The sequence below is a fragment of the Schistocerca serialis genome, chromosome 2 (assembly GCF_023864345.2).
Source record: "Schistocerca serialis cubense isolate TAMUIC-IGC-003099 chromosome 2, iqSchSeri2.2, whole genome shotgun sequence".
Taxonomy (NCBI): Eukaryota; Metazoa; Arthropoda; class Insecta; order Orthoptera; family Acrididae; genus Schistocerca; species Schistocerca serialis.
In genome coordinates, this window is record NC_064639.1 from 332316234 (window position 1) to 332341173 (window position 24940).

General features: G+C 39.2%; 1 protein-coding gene across 2 annotated transcripts in view; it reads right to left on the minus strand.

Moving 5' to 3' along the window:
• Nucleotides 1-3156: 3156 nt before the first annotated feature.
• The window catches only part of LOC126457141 (NADP-dependent malic enzyme-like), a 389633-nt gene continuing 367849 nt past the window's right edge, over nucleotides 3157-24940 (minus strand). For both annotated transcript variants that reach the window (XM_050093209.1, XM_050093210.1), the window contains 5 exons: nucleotides 22207-22349; nucleotides 8605-8775; nucleotides 5295-5418; nucleotides 5087-5206; nucleotides 3157-3400 (listed from right to left, as the gene is read on the minus strand). In XM_050093209.1, coding sequence (XP_049949166.1) covers nucleotides 5091-5206; nucleotides 5295-5418; nucleotides 8605-8775; nucleotides 22207-22349 — 554 coding nt within the window. In that variant the 3' untranslated portion in view covers nucleotides 3157-3400; nucleotides 5087-5090. The remainder of the gene's footprint in view (nucleotides 3401-5086; nucleotides 5207-5294; nucleotides 5419-8604; nucleotides 8776-22206; nucleotides 22350-24940) is intronic.

The following is a 24940-nucleotide window of genomic DNA, read 5'->3' on the forward strand; positions in this document are numbered from 1 at the left end:
AATGGTCAAAATGCATGTACTCCTAGGCTCAAGACATCACAATTTTGCTCTGTGTAAGTTATTAGTTATATGAAAAGCATTTAATACAAGAATACTTAAAAGATTTTAGCATCTTTTGACTCACTGTAATTTTGTAGTATTTTGATTACTAATAAATAACATTCCTAATTATGTCAATTTTATGTAATTCTGCGTAACATAATGAATGCTTTAGTAAAATTATTAGCAAGATCAGAACTTTGCAACAAGCCAGAACCCTGTCCTCTGTGAAATTGTATAAATAATCGGGTAGAAGCCATGAAAAACTTGAAAAACTCAATCTTTCAGCATACTTTTGTGATGCCAACTTTACACAACTTGAGTACATAAAAATTAGTTTTCTGAGTACACAAAACAGTTTGAAATAATGTAGCTGACACGAAATTTTTATTGAAGTTTAAGCATCAAAAGTGTTCTGACAAGCACGAACATTCAGGCATCAAAATTTTAGAATAGTGGAATGCACAGTTAAATGTGCTGATGAATGAACAGCAACTTAAAAAACATGTAAAATGTATTCAAAAGTTGCATTTCAATAGGAATATGTTAATAAGGACACAAGAGAATAATAGCTGTACCATGGATAAAAATCCAGTAGCTACAATCAAGGTTGCAAATCAATAAAGAAAGAAAAAAGTAGAGATCTGAATATGCAATCAGATATAAATATAAAAGTGATTACACACACACACACACACACACACACACACACACACACACACACACACAAATATAGTGAAATGTTGTTAGCAAACAAGAAAATTGTATTTATGGCCGATTGTTTCACAATTCCAGTACCATTACAGAATTTGAATTTGTGGTAACAATAAATCAATAAATGAGGGTCAAATCAAAAGGGGGAAGAAGATGGACAGAGTTTGTGTGGAAATGATACAGAAAATTAGGAGGATGAAATGGACAGATTGAGGGATTAGCAAGAGATGGAGAGAGAGAAATGGGGGAGGAGAAGAGACAGAGAGAGGGGGAGAATATGATGGACGGAGAAGAGGGAGGAGGGAGTGATGGACAGAGATAAGGGGAGGTGGTGATGGACAGAGAGGGGACATAGAGGTGATTGACAGAGAGAGGAAGGAGGAGGAGGTTAACAAAGAAAGTGGGTGGGGGAGTTGGACAGAGACAGGCAAGTGAGATTGGATGTATATCCAATTCCTGTACATGTTAGAAATGTGCACTACCTCAAACTTTCTTTTCCATTCAAGCAGACTGAGCCACAACAAAGGAAGGATGGCTACAGCTACCTAATAAATAAACTGACAGTGTATTGTGCAGACAGCATTTATCTACTGTTTACATCTACTGTACTGAAAAACCAGTATTTGTGATAACTAACTACTGTGGGCTGTGAAAGCTTTGGAGGCCCCTCATGAAAGTTTTTCTAGGAGCCCATGAAATCTATAGGTGGCCCTAATGGCAACAAATGTGACTTGTTACTGAGTAAAGAGCCTGCACAGGAGTAATTAACATTTATATTTCAAATAACTGTGTAAATTTATTACTGTGTATATTTCTGAACTTTGTCCTTCTTTTCTGTATTATTTTTATACATCTAATGATGACCTCTAACAGCTGAAACTAGTGATCATAATCTAAACCACATAGCAATTGAAACTGAAATAAACAACACATTTTATGTTTCACAATTTTTCAAACTTTATGAAAATGGTTTAAATCAATATCTTAAGTAAATGGTCATGACTGCATATAGTCTCCTAGTTTTCTTGGATTTCTTGCCTTTGATAACCATCAATGGTGTTAAGTCAGTCTTATTAAGACCAATCCCTGTGTAATTGTAAGACCACTACTTCTGAACCAGAGCCTAGGAGGATATTTTGATTAACACATAAATAGGAGAAGATATTAAGGTCACGAGGACTCAGTCTTTTGTTGCTATACTACACTTTTTAAAGTAGAATTCATTTTAGCCATTTAGCATGTTCTGTAGATCCAATAAAAATTTGAATTTTCATGAATGTGAAATGAGTCATGGGATGTGTTAATGAAAGATAATCAACTCTTAGAAATTTAATCTGCATCCGGCATCAGCAGAAAATTGTCAATGCATCATTTAATACTCTTTGTACTCATGCCAGCAAAATCTGCTGTAGAAAATTAGCAGGAAAGCAGTTATAGTTGGATCCCAAAGAACTTCAAATAATGCGTTTCATTTTGCATATGAGCATTAATGTGTACTTCGTGTCCCAGCAGCTCATTTTTTGTTTGTTTTAAATTGCACAATATGGGCTTTTGTGAGATTAAGACAAATTGTTTGCTGTGAATCATTTTGTGTTTCATTTATGTTATATTATTAATTTACATTATTATTAGAAGGAATGCAAATAACACTTAAAAGTGTTTACCATCATAAAAGGCTATGTGATCACATCAAAATTGTGGTGATGATCATAATTAAAGATGACTGTAATGGAAAATCAGCTAATAAACTTGCACTACAAGTCAGTTTTACTGGACAACATATATAAAGGGCTTACAGTAAATATCCATCACTGCATACAACAATTTTGACACTAGCCTAGAACTCTTTCAATATTCTATATTGTACTTGCTCAGAATTGAAAAGGGTATGAAAATGTTACCGACTCTACACAAGGAATTGTCTCAGCATTTGTACAACAGGATCTAAGTAAGCCACTAAAAAACTAAAACTAAATTAAGATTAAAATACAATCCATTGTTCTGTAAGAGTGTAGTGACGGTAAAATCCTTTAGGTTGTTAGGCTGCAATATGATCTTCTTCAGTGTCTTCTTAAACACTCAGGATACCAGTAGAGATGAGCTGAGTGATCAGATAACCAGAAACACCAAAAGATCTTGAAAAAGATCCCAGCAGAGGGGTCGAAACATTGACTGTGGAAGAAAAAAGTGAGGAGAATCATAATGTGACCTTACAGTGTAGATTTTTCCTAAAATGACAGTGGTCATCAAAGACTGCAGACTTACCTATTAATTTTATGACTGTGAATGTCTTTAACCATATCACCTCTTATTTGTTGCCAAAAAATGTAATTTTCCCTTACAGTTTTAAGTCAATACTAATAAGGAGTGAGGGGAACTGTTTAGGTTGCTTTCAAAACAATATTTTTAACAAAAGTATTTACATTTATTGTATATGAACACAAATATTCACAATAATATATATTCTGTAACACCTGTACACAGATAAACAGACAATTTAATCAAAAAAAGACAATATTTTACACATTAAAAATAAATAAACACAAAAGACAATTTCACAAGAAATGTTCATGTATCCCCTTTGCTCCTTATCTCCATTTCATTGAGGGAATGAGTCAGTGAAGTAGGAAACTGCTTTCATATAAGCCTGAAATTAGAAAACAAGGTATAAAAATAGCTACTAAAAGTCACAGACTTGAGAAATATGCAAATTCATAGTTTCCTCATTAAATACAAAATGTTTTATGGATGCATCCACAAATGAAGCTTAACATCTAATTATAATGTCAGATCTACTCTGTAGTGGCAACACAATAATCTTTTCCCTAAACACAACTATTAAAAAAAGACATTAGGGTTTCCACTAGAGTTTAAGGAAAGGAAAGGAAAGGAAAGGAGGGAGATGGAAAATATGATTAATGAGACAAAAAAATGAAGAACAAGGTGCTAATTATCTAGCCAATGTGCACAACATTCTGGTCATGTCAAAAATTTAAAGAAGTTATCTGTACATCTTTTTTATAATGAATTACCTCAATTAAGGAAACATGAATCAACAGAAACATTGGAAGAATCACTGTATTCATGTCTAGAGCAAAACTAAGTTGAGAAATACACAGTGTGGTACAAATATGATGTTGTTCAGGCTATCACTTCAGGGGAAGGGTACTTTCTGATGTTTACAAATAAATTTATTTCTCATTAGGCAGCTGGAAAAATCAATAGTTATCAAGTTACATGAAACTTTCCCAATTTTTACACGTGCTCACACACATACACCCGTACATGTGTGTTCCTCTGATGAGTATTCAGGTGAATTTTTTTGTTTTGGCAGATATTTGCAATTTCAGTTTTGCCATGTATAGCTGGAGTCAGACCAAACAAATGATGCTCATCATGTCTTTCATGTGAAGCTTAGTGACAATGGAAAATGTTTGTTTCCCCACTACAAACAAAATTATTTTTAAAAAGGAATTTTACATGCCCTTGTGATAGAGCATTCCCAAATTACTCTAGTGTGATATTCATTTTACTGATCTGTATTATCAGGGACAGTAAAACACACAGAATAACCAGTACTCCAGCAGCATCTGACTAACATTACTGCATGGCAGTAGCAACTTGCATGGACCAGTACAGTGCTGTTGCTGATTCATCGTGTTTTACTGTTAATATGCACTGATAAAACTAATATCACACAAGACAAAATTGGGATGACTCTTATAAAAGGGCATGTAAAATTGCACTTAAAAAATTATTTTGTTTGCAATGGGAAACAAACCGACACTGAGTTTCTCAAGAACAATGAGATGAGCAGTACTTGTTTGGTTGATTCCAGCTATCACTGCAAAAATGAAATTGCAAATATCCATTGAAACACCAGACAAAATGAGGCTGATAACTTATTTTTTGTCCCCATGATCATATGCTGGATATAAGGCCAACACCAATGAATGGACATCATCACCTTCAAAAGGTTCATAGCTTCGTACAGCATCTTATCCTGCCAGTGTAATCGTAGGCACCCCTGAAAATCTTAGTATGACAATCCACACATTTATGGTATCTCCAGTCTGATTTTTTTTTCTGGTTCTTTCTGTGCATAAACTAATGTTGCTGAAGGGAATAGTGTACAACTGAGTTTGCCTGACACACTGTGGAAATGCTAAACACTTCCAGATATGCTAGAGTACATTAGGGAAAGAAGATAATGAAATACATTACACATAATCTTAAAAATGAAATACTTGTCCAGTGTGTTCCCATTATTTTGTCTAATTTCTATATCCATCTCTCAGAAAGAATAAAATAAATAATAATATGTTAGACTTACCATTTCATAATTTAGGCCAATCATACACTGCAGGAACGGAAGATTTATAGTAGTAGTCATACAGCTGAGCTCTTATGAATTTTTCCAAGTTTTCAGGTCGTGGTAGAGTTGATGCCACTCCTAAAAGCAGGGGAAGTGCAATCAAAATTTTCAAATGTAAAACTACACAAATTTTACAGTAAGAAAAAATTAAGAGCGTTATGTTTACCTGTTTCATAAGCATACTCTGCTACTTTGACAGCAATTTCAACTGAACACTTCTGTATACTTGATAAAGGTGGGTAAAGGCTTCCTTTCTCCAAATCATCTTCACTGACCAAATCAGAAAGTGCCTGAAATAAGTCCAACCATTAGTGTATATCAGCACAAAAGGTATCAATACTGATCAAGCAAAGATTTAAAAAATACCAAAACTTTAATGGAAGAAAAAAAAATTGATAAGGAGGTGATGTGAATATATATGTATGTATGTATTTATTTATTTATTTATTTATTTATTGAACTGGGGACCTAGAAACAATGGAGAAGCTCCATCCTCACCGCAGCCCTCAGTGGTACACAACCCCTCAACTGGCTAGAGCAGTCCACTCACCCCACTGCCGCCCCACTCCGGTACCTTTTACGGTACAGAGTTTTCCTGTTACAGGCATTTGCATCACCGATGAGTAGTTTTCGAATTCCAGTTTGCCCTGTTTTCATCTGTGTTGTGATTTAGCAGATGTTGTTTTTCTGCTTTCCCTGTATGTAGTGTAAATCTTCAATATGCTGCCTCTTTAAATACAAAGCACAGCAGCTACCTTCATTATGGAAGAACCCACCATATGAGCATGAACAACTTGCTCACATTTGAATTCTCTTAGCTCTGACATAATGCACTCACAACTATACAGAACACTGTTCTGACCATGACACACACTTGCAATGTCTTGAGGACATTTCACAGATGGTGTTTGTGGTCTAATACAACAGCACAGTCTGAAGGCCTGGCATGCATTTCTTGCAGTGTTTTCATATTTTTGTCCAACCCCTGTAAATTTTGTCCCATACAGCCACAGTGAAGAGATCCTTATTGATGTAAAACATACTCATAAAACAAGAATGCATATCACATATCCAAAGTAACAACAACAAAAAAATAATTCTGATACAGATTTGATGGGCTAATGACAACTATATAGCTCTCAAGGTGATCCTTTGAGAATAAAACTAGTTGCATGCAAATAAATGAACAAATGGGACAGAAGAATAAATGATATATTACAAAACAACAACATATTAATGTGCATTTCTTGAATCCTAAATGAAATGGTTCTCAAATTTGGAATATGTCAATAATCTTAAATATATTAATATAATAGAAGGAAACATTCCACATGGGAAAAATTATATATAAAAACAAAGATGAGGTGACTTACCGAACAAAAGCGCTGGCAGGTCGATAGACACACAAGGAGATCTCCTTCCCTCTTTCCTGATGAGGCAACAGTTTGTTGCGAAAGCTTGAATTTTGTGTGTATGTTTGTGTGTCTATCGACCTGCCAGCGCTTTTGTTCGGTAAGTCACCTCATCTTTGTTTTTATATATAATCTTAAATATATTTTCATTTAAAAGTCAATTCCAAACTTGTCACTAATATGCAGATGTATGGATGCTGAAGAACATAAAATAATTAAAATTTTATAGGATTAAGATTGAATCCAGTTCTAACCAGTACCTTCATCTTGATTTTCAAACTTAAAATCAATATGCAGAGGAGTCTCTCTGGATTTTGGGCACTAAGAAAAAGTTGTTAGTAGATTGAAGCTTTGAATCTGATTACAAGATGTGCCAAGATATCTTTGCCACAGCTTCCACTCAGATGTTGAAATGCCAGTTTATTAAGTGTTTTAAGCCTGAAGTTTTCATTGAAACATAAAAAGTAACAGTGTAGCATGTTATGAATCAAAGAAGAGTTCTAGAGACTGCTTAAAAATTAAATAATCATAATCAATGTTTAGACTTTCAAAAAGCTTACCACTTCACTGTTGCTTCAAATTAGGGGCACCAATGAGATAGGAATGCCTCTGTAGCTTGCAAATTAATACCAAATCAAAAACTCTGTACATTAAGCAAAGGTCATTGTAATATTCTCTACTTTACCATTTGTTCAAAACCAAATACACTAAATGGCCAAAAGTGCAGTGCACACACGATGGAACATCAGGGTATGTATGTATGTATGTGAGCTTTATAACACTGCATCAACAACACAGATATGTCTCCTGTCATAAAAATTGAATGGAGAGACACGAACTTTAAGAACAAGTTATATGGACCTAGATGGTCACTGAATTACTGTGAAGGGGAAACACTACAGGAACACTAAATGTTATTTTAATTGTAATAGGAAGGGACTACAGAACTCTGAAGTGTACTGAATAACCTGATCATTAGATATTTGCCAAGTACTGCAGAGGACTTCATTTCAGTTCAGATAAAGATGGTAATATGAATTAGTTTTCATGATGATAGTGCTGCCCAGAAGCCTATGAACACAATAAGGAATGTGATATAGCTTTCAGTGGTGAAATTAATTCCACTGTTTTTCTGTAAAGCAGCAAAAGTAGAATTTACGGAGTGACGAAACACAGAGCATGATGCAGCTTTTGTGTGGTAAAGTGAGGACCTAGGAGATGTAACACAAACTATATGTCAGGGTATCAGGAGGGGGTGGAGGAGAAGGAGGGGGTGGAGATTAATGTTCAACATCCTGTCGACACCAAGGTCATTAGAGATGGAGCACAAGACTGGATTAGGGAATGAAATCTGTCGTGCCATTTCAAAGGAACCATCCCGGCATTTGCCTCAAGCAATTTACAGAAATCGTGGAACACTGCCAGTGTATTACAGCAATAGTGAAGTATGAACCAATTAGGCAGTCCTTGCTGATATGGGTAAGGACAATTCGTTTTTATCAATGGAAAAGCAAAACAGCTGTTTGTAAAAACATTATAGGCAGCCACATTGTTCTGAAAATGTACAATAGCTTGTAATCAGACATGCGAGTTTCATTGTGATGATGTTTCCACCAACAGTGGACAGGCCATTTCAATAATCAAATGGCCATTTGCCCAATCCGCATCCTCAACCCCAACAAAAAAATCTTAATTGTTTGAGAACTGGCGGTGTGACAGATAAATTCACTAAAAACTCAAATAATCACTATTCAGATGTCTTCAGTGAAAATGAAAATAAATTACATAGTCACTATATCAGGACTCGGTCCAAAGATTTTTCCCAAAATTGATGATAGTAAAAGGCTGCCCTAACCTGTATTAGTTACATTTATAGAATGTCAGGAACAAACAGTCTTGGGTGGAAACACTCAATAATGTAACTTATTTGATGCAATCCATTTATGTTAAGCATTATTCCTATGACTTATATTAACCATTAATATACACACTGAAGAAGTTGTTCTCTAGAGACAGAGACTATTCTGATTCTGATCAGGACATTACATGCAAAATATACTATACCTTTGCTGAAATGAGGAAAACTTCTTCACTTATGGTACGAATGCCAGCACAGATAACACCTAGTGCAACTCCAGGGAAAATGTATGAATTGTTACCCTGGCCAGGATAAAATGTTTTTCCTTTGTAAGTCACTGGATCAAATGGTGACCCACTGGCAAATACTGCTTTACCCTAAATTAAATAAATTAATAAGTGGTTTGCAGAACATATATAAACTTGGGAATATTATCATTTTAAATGCACATTTATGTCTACCAAATACACATTCCACAATTTTTATTCTGATCAAAGTATAAAGTCTCCTGCATTATTTGCTCTTATATTAACTTCACCTAAAAATGAGTCCCATATCTGATTTTTTATGTACTAACTCACATAATAGAAAATCCAGTATGGAATAATGACAATTTTATGAAAAAAAATAGACTGCTACTCACAATATAGTGGAGGTACTGAGTCCCAGACAGGCACAGTGTCTTCTTCTGAGTTAGATAACATACACACACATTCACACAAATGCAATTCACACGCTTATGACTTGTCTCTGACTTCCAAGGACAGACTCTGATCTCGGCAGCCAGAGAAAGTGTTCATGTGTATGAACTGCATTTCTGTGAATGTCAATGTTTAAGTTATTTAATTTGCGAGGTCTTTTGGCTGAAAGCTTAGTATTTAGCAGTCTTTTTGTTGCACCTATCTGTGGCTCAGCACCTCAGCTACATGGTGATTAGCAAGCTATCCTTTTAATAACTTTTTTTATTGTACTGTTGTGAGTGCCTTGTTCATTCTCCTTTTTTTACTTATATAATCTGTAATTATAATCTGCCATTATTAATTTAAAAATATCATGGAAACTTAAAACATTCCTACAGCACAACACTTAAAAATACAATTACATAACAGCTGTGATGACACTCTGTGTAATGTATACTAAATTGTTCAAAAATGTAGTAAAAGTATTTCAATATTCTGTTCTCTAACACACAATAAAAACAATATTTTGGCAGTAAAGAACATTAATTATCTAACTTTCAGCATAAGATGTGGCTTAGTATTTCAAAAAATAAATTATTCTTGTCACTAACAGTTGACACATCACTTATGATGGACTCATGAAGTGCACTATGAAGAAACTGGGGAATTAAGGCTAGATTTAACTTTGGCAATGATGAGGACAGGAAACAGGCATTCATCTCTTTAATGGTACCCTTCAGGGCATCATCTTTAACAGTTTAAAGAAATCACAAAAAAACCTACATCCAGGTGACCAGGAAGATATTTTATTTCCATTCTTATTGAGTTTGATTTTAGTACCTTTCATTAGGAAAAAGCAGGTTATTGTGTGATTATACACTTTCCCTTTTTTCCTTCTCTTTTCTTCATATTATATTCTTCAATGGATTTCTCCGCTTTGGGCATATCTCTTCTTTTCCAGTAATTTCTAATTTCAATTTATTTCTCCTTACAAGTCAGTTCTTTGTTCAGTACGTACTCTTTGAGTGGGTAAATTGGTTCTCTTTTACAGCACAATCACTGAAATTAATGTACTTCACAATATTTTCTTCTCAAATTTTCATAGCTAATAATATGTGTTTATTCTACTGTCACTACAGTTTCTAGCTTCTTCCTTTTCAAGTTTAACTGATTATCTTATAGCAATTTCACATGGAATCCCAAGGAAAAAAACTGACTTGTTCCTTTAATTTTGTCTATTTCATTTCTTCTGCATTACATTGTTTCTTAACTCAAAAGACTAGGTGACTTAACCTTGGAACCGAAATCCCATTTTGAAAGCTCAAGGCTCAGGTTATCTTGTCCACCCTAGCAAGCTCTACTGTCAAAAGTTTTGGGCAGATAACTAATCTGCTATGTTATGTACAATTAAGGCAAATCAGAATTATAAAAAAATTATCTTTTGCACACAGTTCATCAGTTTCATTAACACTTAAAACATATACATAAAATTTCAAATTCTTCACTAGATGCAAGTGAAGGGATAAAGCAGAAAGAATGAAATTGTACATTTTTGTTTTAAGGCACTGTTAGCTAGATTTTTTTGTATTAAACCTTTTAGTTTCTGCCCTGCTATTCTATATTCTCCAATTTTGTATTTATTACAAATTATTTCATACTTTCAAGAAAGAGAAATGTGCTTTACAAGTGAGGATATTTTAGGTGAGATGACAGGCACACAATGCTTTTGATATGTTACAGCTAGAACATGAGTGCATTGCACTCACAACCTCTTCCGCCAGACAGACATACAGTGTGTAAAGTTTTAGATGGCAGACTTCTCCCTAGTCCTGAATCGATAGAAGTTGGTAAACGTCGGGAGGCTTTGGTAGGCACGCACTTTCAACTGCTGCCAACATTATGTCGCTGACTGTGTTGTACAAGGTAGCCATTGTCGTCTGCTTCGTTATTGTTTTGCGCTGTACTGTTCTGCGTGTTTTTATTGTGCAGTTGTGCTAAACATTATCAAAATGAGTGAAGAGGCAGTTGCTGGCCCATCTCGGGAGTCGCCAACAACCCCTACCGGTAGGCCTACAGTTAGAAGGAAACCAGTATTACGTAGCAATGCTCGCAAAATTATATTGCGTGTGATTGAATGCTGCGAAAGAGAAAGGGAGCAGAAAAAATTGCTTCACCCCATTTACAAATCTTCATTGAGAGCTGCTACATACACAGGAGAAAGCATGCGTAGCATTGGAAGATTCATATAGTTTTCCAAGAATCATCCTCACCAGAAACGCGTAGCAAGAAAAGGTGAGTTTCCATTTCAGATATTTTGTTCGCGATCGCTTTGAAGGAGCCCCCTATTTCGTCCGAATTACCTTATATTTCATTTTTCCTTGCTACTGTATTGCTTTGTATGGAAACACCACTGGTTACTGTATTATTTCAAAACACATTCATATTACAGTACATTTCCAAATTCAAAACGCACAGAGGTCAGACATACATACATTCATTTGTATATATAGAGATTGACAGTTAGGTTATACTACATGACCTGTTTAAGTATATTTAAATTTTATAATTAATAGTTTAACATTGCGGAGAATTAAATAAAAAATTGCGAGCAGTGGGAATCAAACCCTGGTCTGCTGCATGACAAGTCTTTACCTAAACAATTGCGCTACGCACGCAACAGTATCCTAACTGTTGAAACATTGTCTATTACTCTTTTCGGGCATTTGGAGAACAACTCACCAAAGTTTGATTGCAATCGGATGAATGGTTTGTGAGTGCATAGTAGACAAACATACATACATTCATTTTTATATATATAGATTTCAATGTACATGATGATTTCAGTTTTGTTTACGAACAACATTTAAAGCGAGTTTTACTTCCAAGCCTTTCGTCTGCTTTCATGTAAGCATGACGCGCAATTTGTAGTGCTAGCACTGCAACTGGTAGGCGTGCCTTGTCCCCCCTCCCAACGGCTCCTCTCCCCTCGCCAGCCAATGCTTGCTTCCTCCTCTCCCCGCACTCCCCTCACAACTCTGCCGTCTTACAGTTAACACACCGTATGTACACATTCAATGTCAGTTTAAAGAAAGCGTGAACATGTAATGGATACTGACTAACAGCAAGTGCACCCAGAAGCATTTGTAGTTAAATCTCAACTGTTTTGCTTCCCACAGTCTTGTTTTGTCTTTGGGTAACAGTTTCTGCCATATAAAAGCAAACTGTGAGGCTGCAGTCCATTGCTAGTATTCAAATACTTAAGAAAAAAGCTTTTTTTAGTGTAAGAGCCTTTGGTTTCATACAGAAGTAAGCAAAACAATTTTTAGTGCATTACTCAACGCAATGTATTGAGGTTGGTTTGTTTAAAAGAGGGGGGTGGGGGGGATGACCAAACTGTGAGGTCATCAGTAAAATAATTACAGAAGAGAAAGATGAAAAAGGAGATGTATAGCATAATAACAGGATAAAGGAAGAACCAGAAGAATGACAGAAGGACAACCAACACAACTATGGACAAAACAGGAAAAGACCACAAAGAGAAGCAAGAAACAGGTAGAAGGGGTAAAAACAAGAGAGCAGATGACCGTGGCTGGCCGACCACAAGAATAAAAAGGAAAAGCCAGTCACTCTGTTGCACATTAAAACATCCACCCTAAAAGCATTAGAGTGGAGAACACAAAGAGAAAAGGACATGTGCTGAAACTTACACAGAATGGTAAAACCCACCATCACATACAAGAAGAAAAACTAAATTAGCTGATGAGGCGTTTTCAGCTAAAATTAATGGCAATGAGCCTGGTAACTGAAGAGTCTGTCACAGGGCAGCCAAAGGACAGCTCACCACGATCTGGGCCACTATCACCTTGGCACCGCACCGACACTGAGGTGGGTCATCACTCCGCAGGAGGCAGCCATGCGTCACCCATGCATGGCCAATGCGTAGTCAGCAGAGAACCACAGAGTTCCTGCAAGAGGCCTGTATGGAGGACTGCCACACATTCATAGTTTCCTTAATGGCACGAAGTTTCTTCTGCATGCTGAGGTTATGCCATTTCGTCTCCCAAAGCCACAAAACCTTGTGGCCTAGTACTGAACGCAGGTCAGTTGCTGGGAAGCCGATCCCCATAAGTGGTTTCTGTGTAGTCTGTTTGGCCAGCCTGTCAGCAAGCTCGTTGCCTTGGATTCCATGACCTGGATCCAGACAAATGACCGGACCATTCCAGGGCATAGATGGACTCCTGGATGGTTGCTACCAAAGGATGACAAGGGTAGCACTGGTCGATAGCTTGTAGACTCCAGGAGTCAGTACACACAAGAAATGACTCCCGAGGGCATAATGGATGGATGTGCTCAAAAGCACGAGATATAGCCACCAGCTCCACAGTGTAAACACTGCAGCCATCGGGCAAGGAATGCTGTTCAATATGTCCTCTATGGACATACATGAAGCTGATGTGACCATCAGCCAATGAGCTGTCCATGTAAACCACGTCGTGGCCTCAGTACATGTCAAGAACCAAGAGGAAGTGGCAGCAGAGTGCCACAGGGTTAACTGAGTCCTTAGGGTCATGTGAAAGGACCAGGCAAAGCTGTGTCCTAGGTGTACAATATGGAGGTGTAGGTGAATGGACCTCAAGTATAGTTGGTAAAGTCAAGGACTCCGGTTCGGAAAGAAGGGAACAGACATGAACTGCAGTTGGATGCCCTGACCTGCGCTGCCAATGTGGGAGATGAACCGTTGTGGGTGTGGGTTGGAAAAGGAGATGGTGATTCGGATGCACAAGAGAACTACAAATGTGTGCAATGTAAATGGCCAGAAGTTGTGCATGCTTGACCTGCAATGGAGAGACTCCGGCCTCCTCAAGTCACTGGTCACCAGACTCTTCCTAAAAGCTCCTGTCACTAGGTGAACACCACAGTGGTGCACTGGATGAGTAAACGCAACACTAAGGGCACCACTGAACCATAAACCAGACTCCCATAGTCAAGGCGGGATTGAACAAGGGCTCTGAAGAGCTGCAGCAGTGTAGAGTGATCTGCACCCCAATTGGTGTTGCTCAGGCAGTGAAGAGCATTGAGGTGCTGCCAGCACTTCCACTTAAGATGACAAAGGTGAGAAAGCCAAGTCAACCGGGTGTCGAAAACCAGTCCTAAGAAACGATATGTCTCCACTACAGTGAGTGGATTGTCATTAAAGTAAAATTCTGGTTTTGGACAAACAGAACGATGCTCACAGAAGTGCATAATACACAACTTTGTGGCCAAAAACTGGAAACCGTGGGCTAGAGCCGAAGACTGCACATTGTAGATGGCTCCCTGTAGGTGGTGCTCAGCAACACCAGTACTGGTGTAGCAGTATGAGATGCAGAAGTCGTCTGCATACAGAGAATGTGAGACGGACAGCCCTACAGTTGCTGCTAGACCATTAATGGCCACTAAAAATAGAGAGAGACACACACACACACACACACACACACACACACACACACACACACACACAATACAGAGCCCTACAAGACCCCATTCTCCTGGATATGAGGGGAACTATGGGAAGCACCAACTTGGACATGGAAAGTACGAAGCGACAGGAAATTTTGGATAAAAATTGGGACAGGGCCTCTGAGACCCTACTTGTATAATGTGGCAAGGATATGATGTCAGCGGGTGGTTTTATACACTTTTTGTAAATAAAAAAGAGATGGCAACCAGGTGTTGGCATCTGGAAAAGGCTGTTTGGATGGCAGACTCTAGGGACACAAGATTATCAGTGGTAGAGCAACCCTGGCAGAAGTCACCCTGACATGGGGCCAGAAGACCACGTGACTCCAGCACCCAACCCAACCGCTGACACACGATACATTCCTGCAGCTTACAAAGAACATTAGTGAGGCTGATGGGCTATCCACATCAAGCAGGTTGTTACCAGGTTTGAGCACTGGAATGATGGTGCTCTCCCGCCATTGCAAAGAAAAGATGCCATCGCACCAGATGAAGAGGACAAGGAGGTGTCGCTTGTCGTCAGATGAGAGATTTTTAATCATCCAACTGTGGATCCGATCTGGCCCAGGAGATGTGCCGTGGCAGTATGCAAGGGCACTGAGGAGCTCCGACTCTGTAAATGGGGTGTTATAGAATCCTCTGTGGTGTGCAGTGAATGAGAAGACTTTCCCTTCCAGCCACTGTTTGGGGGTGCAAAAGGCTGGGGATAATTCTCCGACACAGAGGCTTGATCATAGTGCTCAGCAAAGTACTCGGCAATCGCATTTGCATCTGTAGATAACAGGGCATTTATGTTAACACCAGGGGCACCTGTTGGGGTCTGGTACCCGAAAACATGTTTTATCTTTGCCCAGACTTGGGAAAGTGATGTATGGCACATAATGGTTGAATCATATCTCTCCCAACACTCCTGCTTCCACCGTTTAGTAAGTTGGCGAATGCAGGCACAGAGCCATTTACAGGCTATGAGGTGCTCCATGGAAGGGTGCCACTATAGAGCTCACCGATACTCCTTAATTGCTTCAGCAACTTCTGGCTACCACCAAGGGACTGCCTTTTGACGGGGGCACACTAAAGAGTGAGGGATCATGTTTTCTGCCACAGAAACAATTGTTGTAGTCACCTGCTCAATCGTCACATTGATGTTTCTGTATGGGTGAGATTCAGCAGTGACAGCAGAGGTGAAAGTTTCCCAGTCCACCTTGTTTAAAAGCCATCTGGGCAGGCACCCATGGGCCTGACGCCAGAGCAGTGACAGGAAGATGGGGACATGGTCACTGCCATACAGGTCGTCATGTGCTCTCCAGTGGATAGATGGGAGAAGTCCTGAGCTGCAAATTGATAAATCAATGGCTGAGTAACTACCATGTACCACACTAAAATTTGTGACAGCCACAGTATTTAAAAGACAGAGGTCGAACTGAGACAGTAAAGTTTCGACATCTCTGCCTCGGCCAGTAAGCACAGTGCCACCCCAAAAGGGGTTATGACTGTTAAATTCTCCCAAAAGTAGGAAAGGTTTTGGTAGTTGGTCTATCAGTGCAGTTAATACATTCAGGGATACTGCACCATCCAGAGGAGGATATACATTGCAGACAGTTATTTCCTGTGTTGTCCTTATTCTGACAGCCACAGCTTCAAAGGGGTTTGAAGGGGCACAATTTCACTAAAGACTTAGTTTAGGATATAAACGTGAACTCCACTTGACACTCAATTATAGTCGCTACAGTTCCTCTTGTATCCCTTGTAGCCACAGAGGGCAGGTGTCTGCATTGCTGGGAACCAGGTTTCCTGGAGGGCAATGCAGAAAGCAGGTGTAAAGCTTAACAGTTGCCGTAGCTCAGCCTGGTGGTGGAAAAAACCGCCGCAGTTCCACTAAAGGATGATGTCATTGTGAGACTGGGAAGGCATGGAACATTCTATGAGGTAGTTTACACCTCACGGTCACCTGCTGCTCCAAATTTTTGCCTGAGCAGTCTAAATCCATTGTGTTTGAGGGTCCGGCAAGAACTAGGTCCTCAGCAGATGCCAGAATCTCCACCTCATCTGCAAATGCAGAGCTTGTAGGTAGCAGTAATGTGGGTTCCACCAGAATTCCATTGGTCTTGGGGACCTTCTTTTCGGATTTCTCTGTGCTCCTTGGGTTTCCCTGCCTGGGACGACTTCACTGATTCAGTCTTTGGGACTGAGAATGAGCATGAAGCCCTATGACCAGGTGCTTTTGGGCTCTTCAGCCACTGGCGGGTGTCATCTATCCTACTAGCAGAAACCTGGGAAGGGAGAGACCAAAGGGACCAAGGGACCCCTTCCCAGCAAGAGGAGCCAAAGGAGACTTATGCTTCTGCAGCTCAGAAGTGGGGACTGATATCCCCGATGATTGGGGGGGGGGGGGGGGGGGGCGTTGCACCAGAAGTAGGTGGTGCGGGAACAACAGAGATGGAAGTGCCCCCCACCATCAAGAGGGCAGGTGTAGTCTTTCAGTTCTGAGAGGCAACAGGAATGCGAGTAACTGATGGGGTGACAATTGTTCTCATAGTGACAGCATAAGAGGAGGTCATAGCCACAGGATGTAGGTGCTTAAATTTAATCTTAGCCTCAGTGTAGGTCAGTCGGACCAGGGTCTTATATTCCATGATTTTCCTCTCTTTCTGTAAAATCCTGCAGTCTGGTGAGCAAGATGAATGGTGCTCTCTGCAGTTGACACAGATGGGATGTGGGGTACATGGAGTATTGGGATGTGATGGACATTCACAATCTCGACATGTGATGCTGGAAGTATTGCGGGAAAACATATGGCTGAACTTCCAGTGCTTAAAGCACCACATTGGGGGAGAGTTATATGACTTGACATCACAGGGGTAGACCATCACCTTGACCTTCTCGGGTAATATGTCACCTTCGAAAGCCAAGGTGAAGGCACCGGTGGTAACCGATTAACCCTTGGACCCTGATGGATACGACAGATGAAATTCACACCTCGCCACTCTAAATAGGTGCGCAGCTCGTCATCAGACTGCAGAAGAAGGTCCTTGTGAAATATGATACTCTGGACTATATTTAAGCTCTTATGGGGTATGATGGTAACAGAAACATCCCCCAACTTGTCACAAGTGAGTAATACCCGTGACTGGGCAGAGGATGCTGTTTTTATCAAGACTGACCCAGAGCGCATTTTGGACAAGCCCTCCACTGCCCAAACTTGTCCTCCAAATGCAACACAAAAAACTGATGCTTCATGAACATAAAAGCTTCCCCCATCAACTCTCATACATACAAAGTATCGGGGCGAATAAGCTTCACTGCCATCCTTAACCTGGCGTTCCTCCCATGGTGTGGCCATGGAAGGGAATGATTTGGGGTCATATTTCTTAGCACTGAAGTTAGACTTTGCTTGCTTTGAGACTACTGGCAGCAGACTACCAGCAAGAGATGTTGTACTACACTTCATGGCGTGTCATCCACCCCGATGCCACCCACTCCGACCAGGGCCCTCCCTACGTGCACCACCCAGCCCCAGCAAAGGCCATCTGGCAGGATGGCCATTTCTGGGAGTCCCGATGCCCCGGGGAGATAGGCATCTACTCCATGGCATACGTGGGGAGTGAACAGCACAGGCATCAGCAGAGCTATCACTGTGTTGTCAGGGGGCTACAAGCAACAGGGTACATGGTGGTCCTACCACAATGGACTGGCTACCGTGCTGGATATGTGGTGGTAAGAAGTCCATGGTCATTGTCTGTGTAGAAAGTGACACTGCATAGTGCATGGTGGAAAACACACCCTGGAAGGTGGCCTTGGCCAAGAGATGGAGAATGAGTGGAACTACAATGCAACGATGAGAAAATGGGCTAAAGATCTCAATGCACAATGGACACGATGCACCATGTTAGGTGCCCTTCCCCAATTGGCTTGCTCTTCAGGAAAATTTACAAAGATGGAGGTCAAACCCAATGGGGGACCATCACATAAAGGCTGAAACGTGTGAGACTCTTTTTGGTAACCTCTTACGACAGGCAGAAATACCTTGGACCTATTCTAACCCTAGGGCCTGTGGGGGACAGGGGAGGGGGGGGGGGGAGGGGGGTGGGGGTAATGTACTGAGTATCATGTTATTAATCATGTTATTAGGCATTATTTAATATTATTTGGAACAACTGAATATTATGCGTGTACTGATGTTAAGCATGCTTTGTCATTAACAAAAATTTGAATATCAATAATTTGTTGTAACATATTTAAGAATTTATATTCATTTAAAATGAAACTATCAAGTGTAAAAGATCAACAACTCTGTTCTTTTCAACCATAATTTACAAAGTTCCAAAAAGTCAGCATGGAAAATTCAAGACTCTTTCATAAAGGACCTTTTTAGTTCAAGATGTTAACCTATTAGAATTATTAAAGAATTTCAGCAGGATCCAGATAGCATAAATCAGGGAATCTGTGGTGAACATACTTTAATAACAATGTTAATCATCATCAAATTATGAGAAGTATCATTTCCTGCTCTAAAAATTCTACAATTACCAATACTCATCAAGAAAATTGCAATCTAAAACCAGGAAATTAAATTTTTACATATTATTTGGCAGTAGAAATGTTACACAATGTTTATGCTTCCAAGTTCATATTATACTCTATATTCTCCCAGCCAATCAACGGAAATTTATTTTCTGTCATGTTGGAATTTACACAGCCATATTACAAGCTACAAGCATGTTTATTTGTAAACAAATTTGGACACACTCGAGAACAGAACAACAAAATTCCACAATTTGCAATTTATTTTCTCAATGGGTTATCTTCAATACAAGAACAGTAGTCAATAACTTATTTGCAATCAAAAATAAGCTCAGAACAACCCTTAATAACTACTCACACTACAAAATTAAGCATTTACAATTAAGTGAACTTGAGGAGGTGCAGTGGTACTACACACATCTAAGAGAGGAATGGGAAGAAGTCATTTCTAGGTTTCCTGATTTGGTTTTCCTACATCACATCATGTGAGTGTCATAATGATTCCATCAATAAAGTTACTGGTGACTTCTCCTTATTACTGTCCAAATAATTTGGTGTTCATCTGTATCCACCCCATTACCACCAGGACATTATTTCTTAACTTTTTCCAATCTTACAGTCAGATTTTTTTTCTCTGTTTACAATGCTCTACGAAAACTTTTGATTGGTTGATTGGGAAGGTAAGGGACCAAGCAACTAAGTCATCAGTCCCTCAATTCAAGCATGTTGTATCCAGCAGCAGAGATGTCCACCAAGAACATTTTCTGATCTAATAGGGAGATTCATAACAGTAAAAGGTACAAGGCTAAAAACATAATGTATACCATGTGTACTGTCAATAATAGGAGCAAAATGAGGGAAATAATAAATCAGCGATTGGGCATCCTCAGGGCGCTGCATGCAACAGGAAACGTCGCATCCACAGCTGTCCCACCCATGATCCATTAGAATCAAGAGTGCCAACTGTTCAATGAAGTGTGACACCCAGTCAAGGAATCTGCAGCCTACATTGTCACAGAACTGTCTGAGCCTCTGATTCAGACCCTCCACTCGGTTCTGTACAAGAGGTCCACAATCGGTCCTGTCGACTATGCTGATTTGTTTGGGTTAATGTAGTCAATTCGAAGTATGTAAGTAGCCTGGCTGGAGGTAGGTAAATGTTGCAAATCATAATCACCGAGGTCCTTTTCACCCACACCCTGTTGTCTCCAATGAGGTATGAAGGGGAATTCACTCACTGACACCATCTGTCTGAACCTAACTACAGACCCCTGCAGTTGCCTTCTCAGGACCAGCACTGTTCTTATGGAATGCATGATAACCATGCAGCATTGAAGAATGGCCATCAGTGAAATGTGGTTCTTTGTGAGCAATGCAAACTGCAAAAGAAAATTAAATAAGGTATTGAAGTTCTGGTGGGTGGAAGTAGCACCATTACAATTCAACTGAATGATCACATGATTGGTGGTCAGAATAGATCTGAATGGGTCAGGAGGACTGGGAATGGTGCAGAACCACTGTCTGTCATTAGGACTTCACTAGGGGATCTAATGCTGGTGCCTCTAGGGGCACTGGAAGAGTCTTGTTCCAATTCTTCTTCTTCTTCTTCTTCTTCTTCTTTTCCTTCATAATGTTTAGTGGGCAAAGTTCATTTAAGAAGCTATCAACATTGAGCACTTGGACAGATGAAGAGTGGATAGCCCTGGGACCCACAAGTCATGGCTTATTCAGCCATAATTTGGTGTCGAGCCTCCAGTCCAAGGGTTGCTTGGAAAGGGACCCAAGAGGGAGCCCCATCACCAGTGGACACTGAAGATGGAGAATGCCTCTCAAGCTGGGTGTGGGAAGTAGTTCCTGAAGAAGGTACCACAGGAACCATGGAAGAGGAGGGTGGTGGGAGACATGGTTTGGGGAAGTTTGAGGTAGGAGGCCATGTTTATGACATTAGTATAATTTATAGTCATATCCATGAGATGTGGGCATTCCTGGATCTTCTGTTATTCCTTGAAAACTGGGCAAACTGATGAATGCACATGGAAATGTTACACACAGTTGACACACAAAGGTTAATGTTCAAAACAACTATCTTCGTTGAGTGATCATCCACAGCTGCCCTGTTTTGGGTCCACTATGAAGCAAGATGAAATATACCCAAACCTCTGAAGTACCTCATAGATAATGGGACACACAGTTTCGCATTACACCTGTACGCTTTCCCTGGAAGGACACTCCCTTCAAAAGCTAAGATTGAGGCACCAGTATCAGTGCAATTATCCTTATGTCCTTTCCTTACCTGTCTGATGAAATAAGCACTTCAATGCTAGAGATTAGTCCACCGGTCCTCATCTGTTTCCAGTGTAAGATCTCTGAGGAAGATGATTCCTTGGAACATGTTCAAAGTTTTGTGTAGGGCAATAGCCACAGATATGTCACCTAGATCATTACATGCCTGAAGAGCTGTAGACTGAGCAGCAGTACATACCAAGTACAAGTTGAAATGTTTCACTCCCAGACATGTGGCTTGTCCGTCTTCTCACATGTAACCAGGGAAGGGAACATTGTGTGGTCATATCTCTTTGCACTGTCTTTCCTATCTGAAAAGACTGCCGGGACCTTACTGCCATCAGTGGAAGAAAGTTTAATTTGCTTAGTATCACCAACTCTAAATGGGGCAACAGTTACTTGTCCAGAAACCTCTGCCCAGGGCCCCAGTGCTTCAGCCGTGATAGGCGCATCCTCATTGGCTTCCATGGGGAGTTTCCTGCTCATTCACCAACAGTGCAATCCCTGCTTGGTCAGCAGCCTAACATTGTGCATGCCCATTTTCAAAATGGCACAACCAAGTTCATAGTTGAAAATCAAACAAGTTTGACATGTCACTCATGTTTGCCTATGGCATAATAGGATATGCCATAATATTTTGCTCTCACGTGTTAATAGTCCATGAAAATGCAGCTCACATTAGTTTGTCACCCTGTTGCCCCCTCCCCCACTTCTCTCCCATGATGCACCTTAAGGTAAATTTTGATATTGCCTTTTTGCCATGATTGTTTTAATAAAGGAAACATTCTTTCCCTCTTTATCACATTGATAACAAGAAACACTTACATCTGTATTTATATATGCTGCCTCAGCAGTACATTCAGCCTTTGTAGTTGGATTGCTCAAAGCAAATATAATTGGATGCTCTGAAAATTCTGTCAAACTTTTCAGCAGCTCTGGGGTGAATACTCCTCCAACAGCAGCTGCACCTTTGAAATCAAATCAATTACAAAGTTATTAATTTCCTCACAAATTAAAAACAAATATTGGTACTTAATTTTAGTGGAATAAGTTATGAGAAATGGATGGAAAATGTGAAATGTAATGACTGTAAATTGTCCATTCTGAGAAACTAATCTGCTACTTATGTTAACCAATCACACAAAGTTGTAGATGCATTTTTCTATTTTTGAAGTATGACCTTTCACATTCCTATGTAGGATCAAACAGAAACTGAGGCGTCATGAGATAAGATGTTACATAATTATGAGAATTAGAAAAGTAAATTTAAAGAAAGAAAGGAAGAAAGAAAGGCACTTGAAAACATTAACATTAACTTTGTGCCTACCACATACATTTAATATTAAAACCACATTACTTCCATCTTCCTTGATCTTTTCTAAATGTTGTAACATTAATGCTAGAACATTCTGCTCCAGTATTGAGGTTGAAATATTACAGATGACAACAGAACAATTACAGACAAGATAATGCAGTGCAAAAATCAAAAAACTGTCATGGCAACTGACAATGGCCACAAAAGCCTATAAATAGCCATCTACATCTACAATCTGCAAACCACTGAAGTGCACAGCAGAGGTTTACATCCCACTGTACAAGTCATTAAGGTTTTTCCGATGTCATTCACATATGGAACATGAGAAGAATGATTGTTTAAAAGCCTCCATGTGTGTTGCAGTTAATCTAATCTTCCCCTCATGATCTCTATGGAGGTGATACAGAGGGGTTGTAGTATAATCCTTTAAACACCATTTAAAGCCAGTTCTTTAAACTTTATATGTATGCTTCCTCGGGATTGTTCACATTTATCTTCAATAGAGACTTCAGTGTCTCCGTGATGCTCTCCCATGGATTGAATACACCTGTGACCATTCACACTGCCCTTCTCCACATACATTCAATATCCCTGTTAGTCCTATTTGATATGGGTTCCACAGACTTGAGTAATATTGTAGGATGTGTAACATGAGTGATTTGTAAGCAATGTTCTTTGAAGACTACTTGTGTTTCCCCACTGTTCTACCAATAAACCGAAGCCTACCACCTGCTTTTCTCATAACAGGTTATGTGATCAGCCTGCTTCATATCCCTACAAAGAGTTAAACCGAGGAATTTGTACAAGTTGACAGATTCCAACTGTAACTCATTGACACTACAGTCATGGGATCCTAGTTTTTTTTCCATTTTGTGAAGTGCACGATTTTAAATTTCTTAACATTTAAAGAACATTGCCAATCTCTGCACCACTTTGAAATCTTATCAATATCTGATTGCATATTTATGTCGCTTCTTTCAGACAATATTTCATTATAGATAACTGCATCATCTGCAAAAAGTTTGAGGTTATGATAACACAGTCTGCTAGGTCATTAATATACAACATAACATCAAGAGTCCCAACAAATTTCCCTGAGTCATATGCGAAGTTACTTCTATATCTGTTGATGACTCCCATCCTCCCTACCGGAAAGTCATCAGTCCAATCACAAATGTCATTAAGTACCAAACTCAAACATACTTTTGATAGTAAGTATAGGTGTGGTACTGATTCAAATGATTTTAGGAAATAAAGAAATACTGCATCTGTCTGACTGCCTTGATCCAAAGCTTTCAGTATGTCATGCGAGAAAAGTGTGAATTGGGTTTCATATCACTGATGTTTTCAGAACCCATGCTGGTTGTCATGGAGGTGTTCATTATGTTTCAAATACCTCATTATGTTTAAGCTCAGAATATATTCTAAAATACAACAAACTGGTGTCAAAGATGCTTGATGGTAGTTTTGTGGATCACTTCTACCACACTTCTTGCAAGAGAGTGTGACCTATACTTTCTTCCACCTACTGTGCACATCTTCTGTAACTGTTTTCAAATTGAGAACACAGAAATGTATTTCAGATCATGGAGCTTCATTTATCTGGAATTTCATCAACTGTAATTATACATCTAAAAGTAACCATTTCAACCTACTAGTGAGTGGAGGCATTTGTATGAGAAAGTTGTTCGCTTTGTTTAAAATTACTTGGCATTCTTTAACCTAGCAAGGAACAGGCATTAGTGAGCACAAGAGCTGGAATACATATGCTATGTATATGTGTGACTAAGACTCCATTGTATTTAGTTTCTCAGCATTGTCTTCTTATGTGTCAAGAAGTAAGCACCATAAAATGTTTTGTTAACTATTTCTGCCTTGTGCACTTACTGTACAGTGATTATTAAAGTATTAAACAGCATGGCTGATGAACTACCAGATATTGAAGTATATGCATGAAGATCGTAATCAGAGCCACAAACAAAAGACCACTGATGCTGTCAACCATAGCTGTTTACTTCGCCATTTGTGGCCACTTGCATGCAGAATCTGTTTCCACTAAAATTGAAATTGTTAACCTTAAACAAATTTTAAGTCACATAGATATTAAATAACAGTATCCAGTTCCTTAACAATGAAAAATTACCTGAAGAGTAAGGAGACAGCTGAACTGATAAATGTCATTTGTACTAACTAAATATCAAGTCATACAAAATATTGAAGTACCTTTCAAGTCCCAGAATGTTT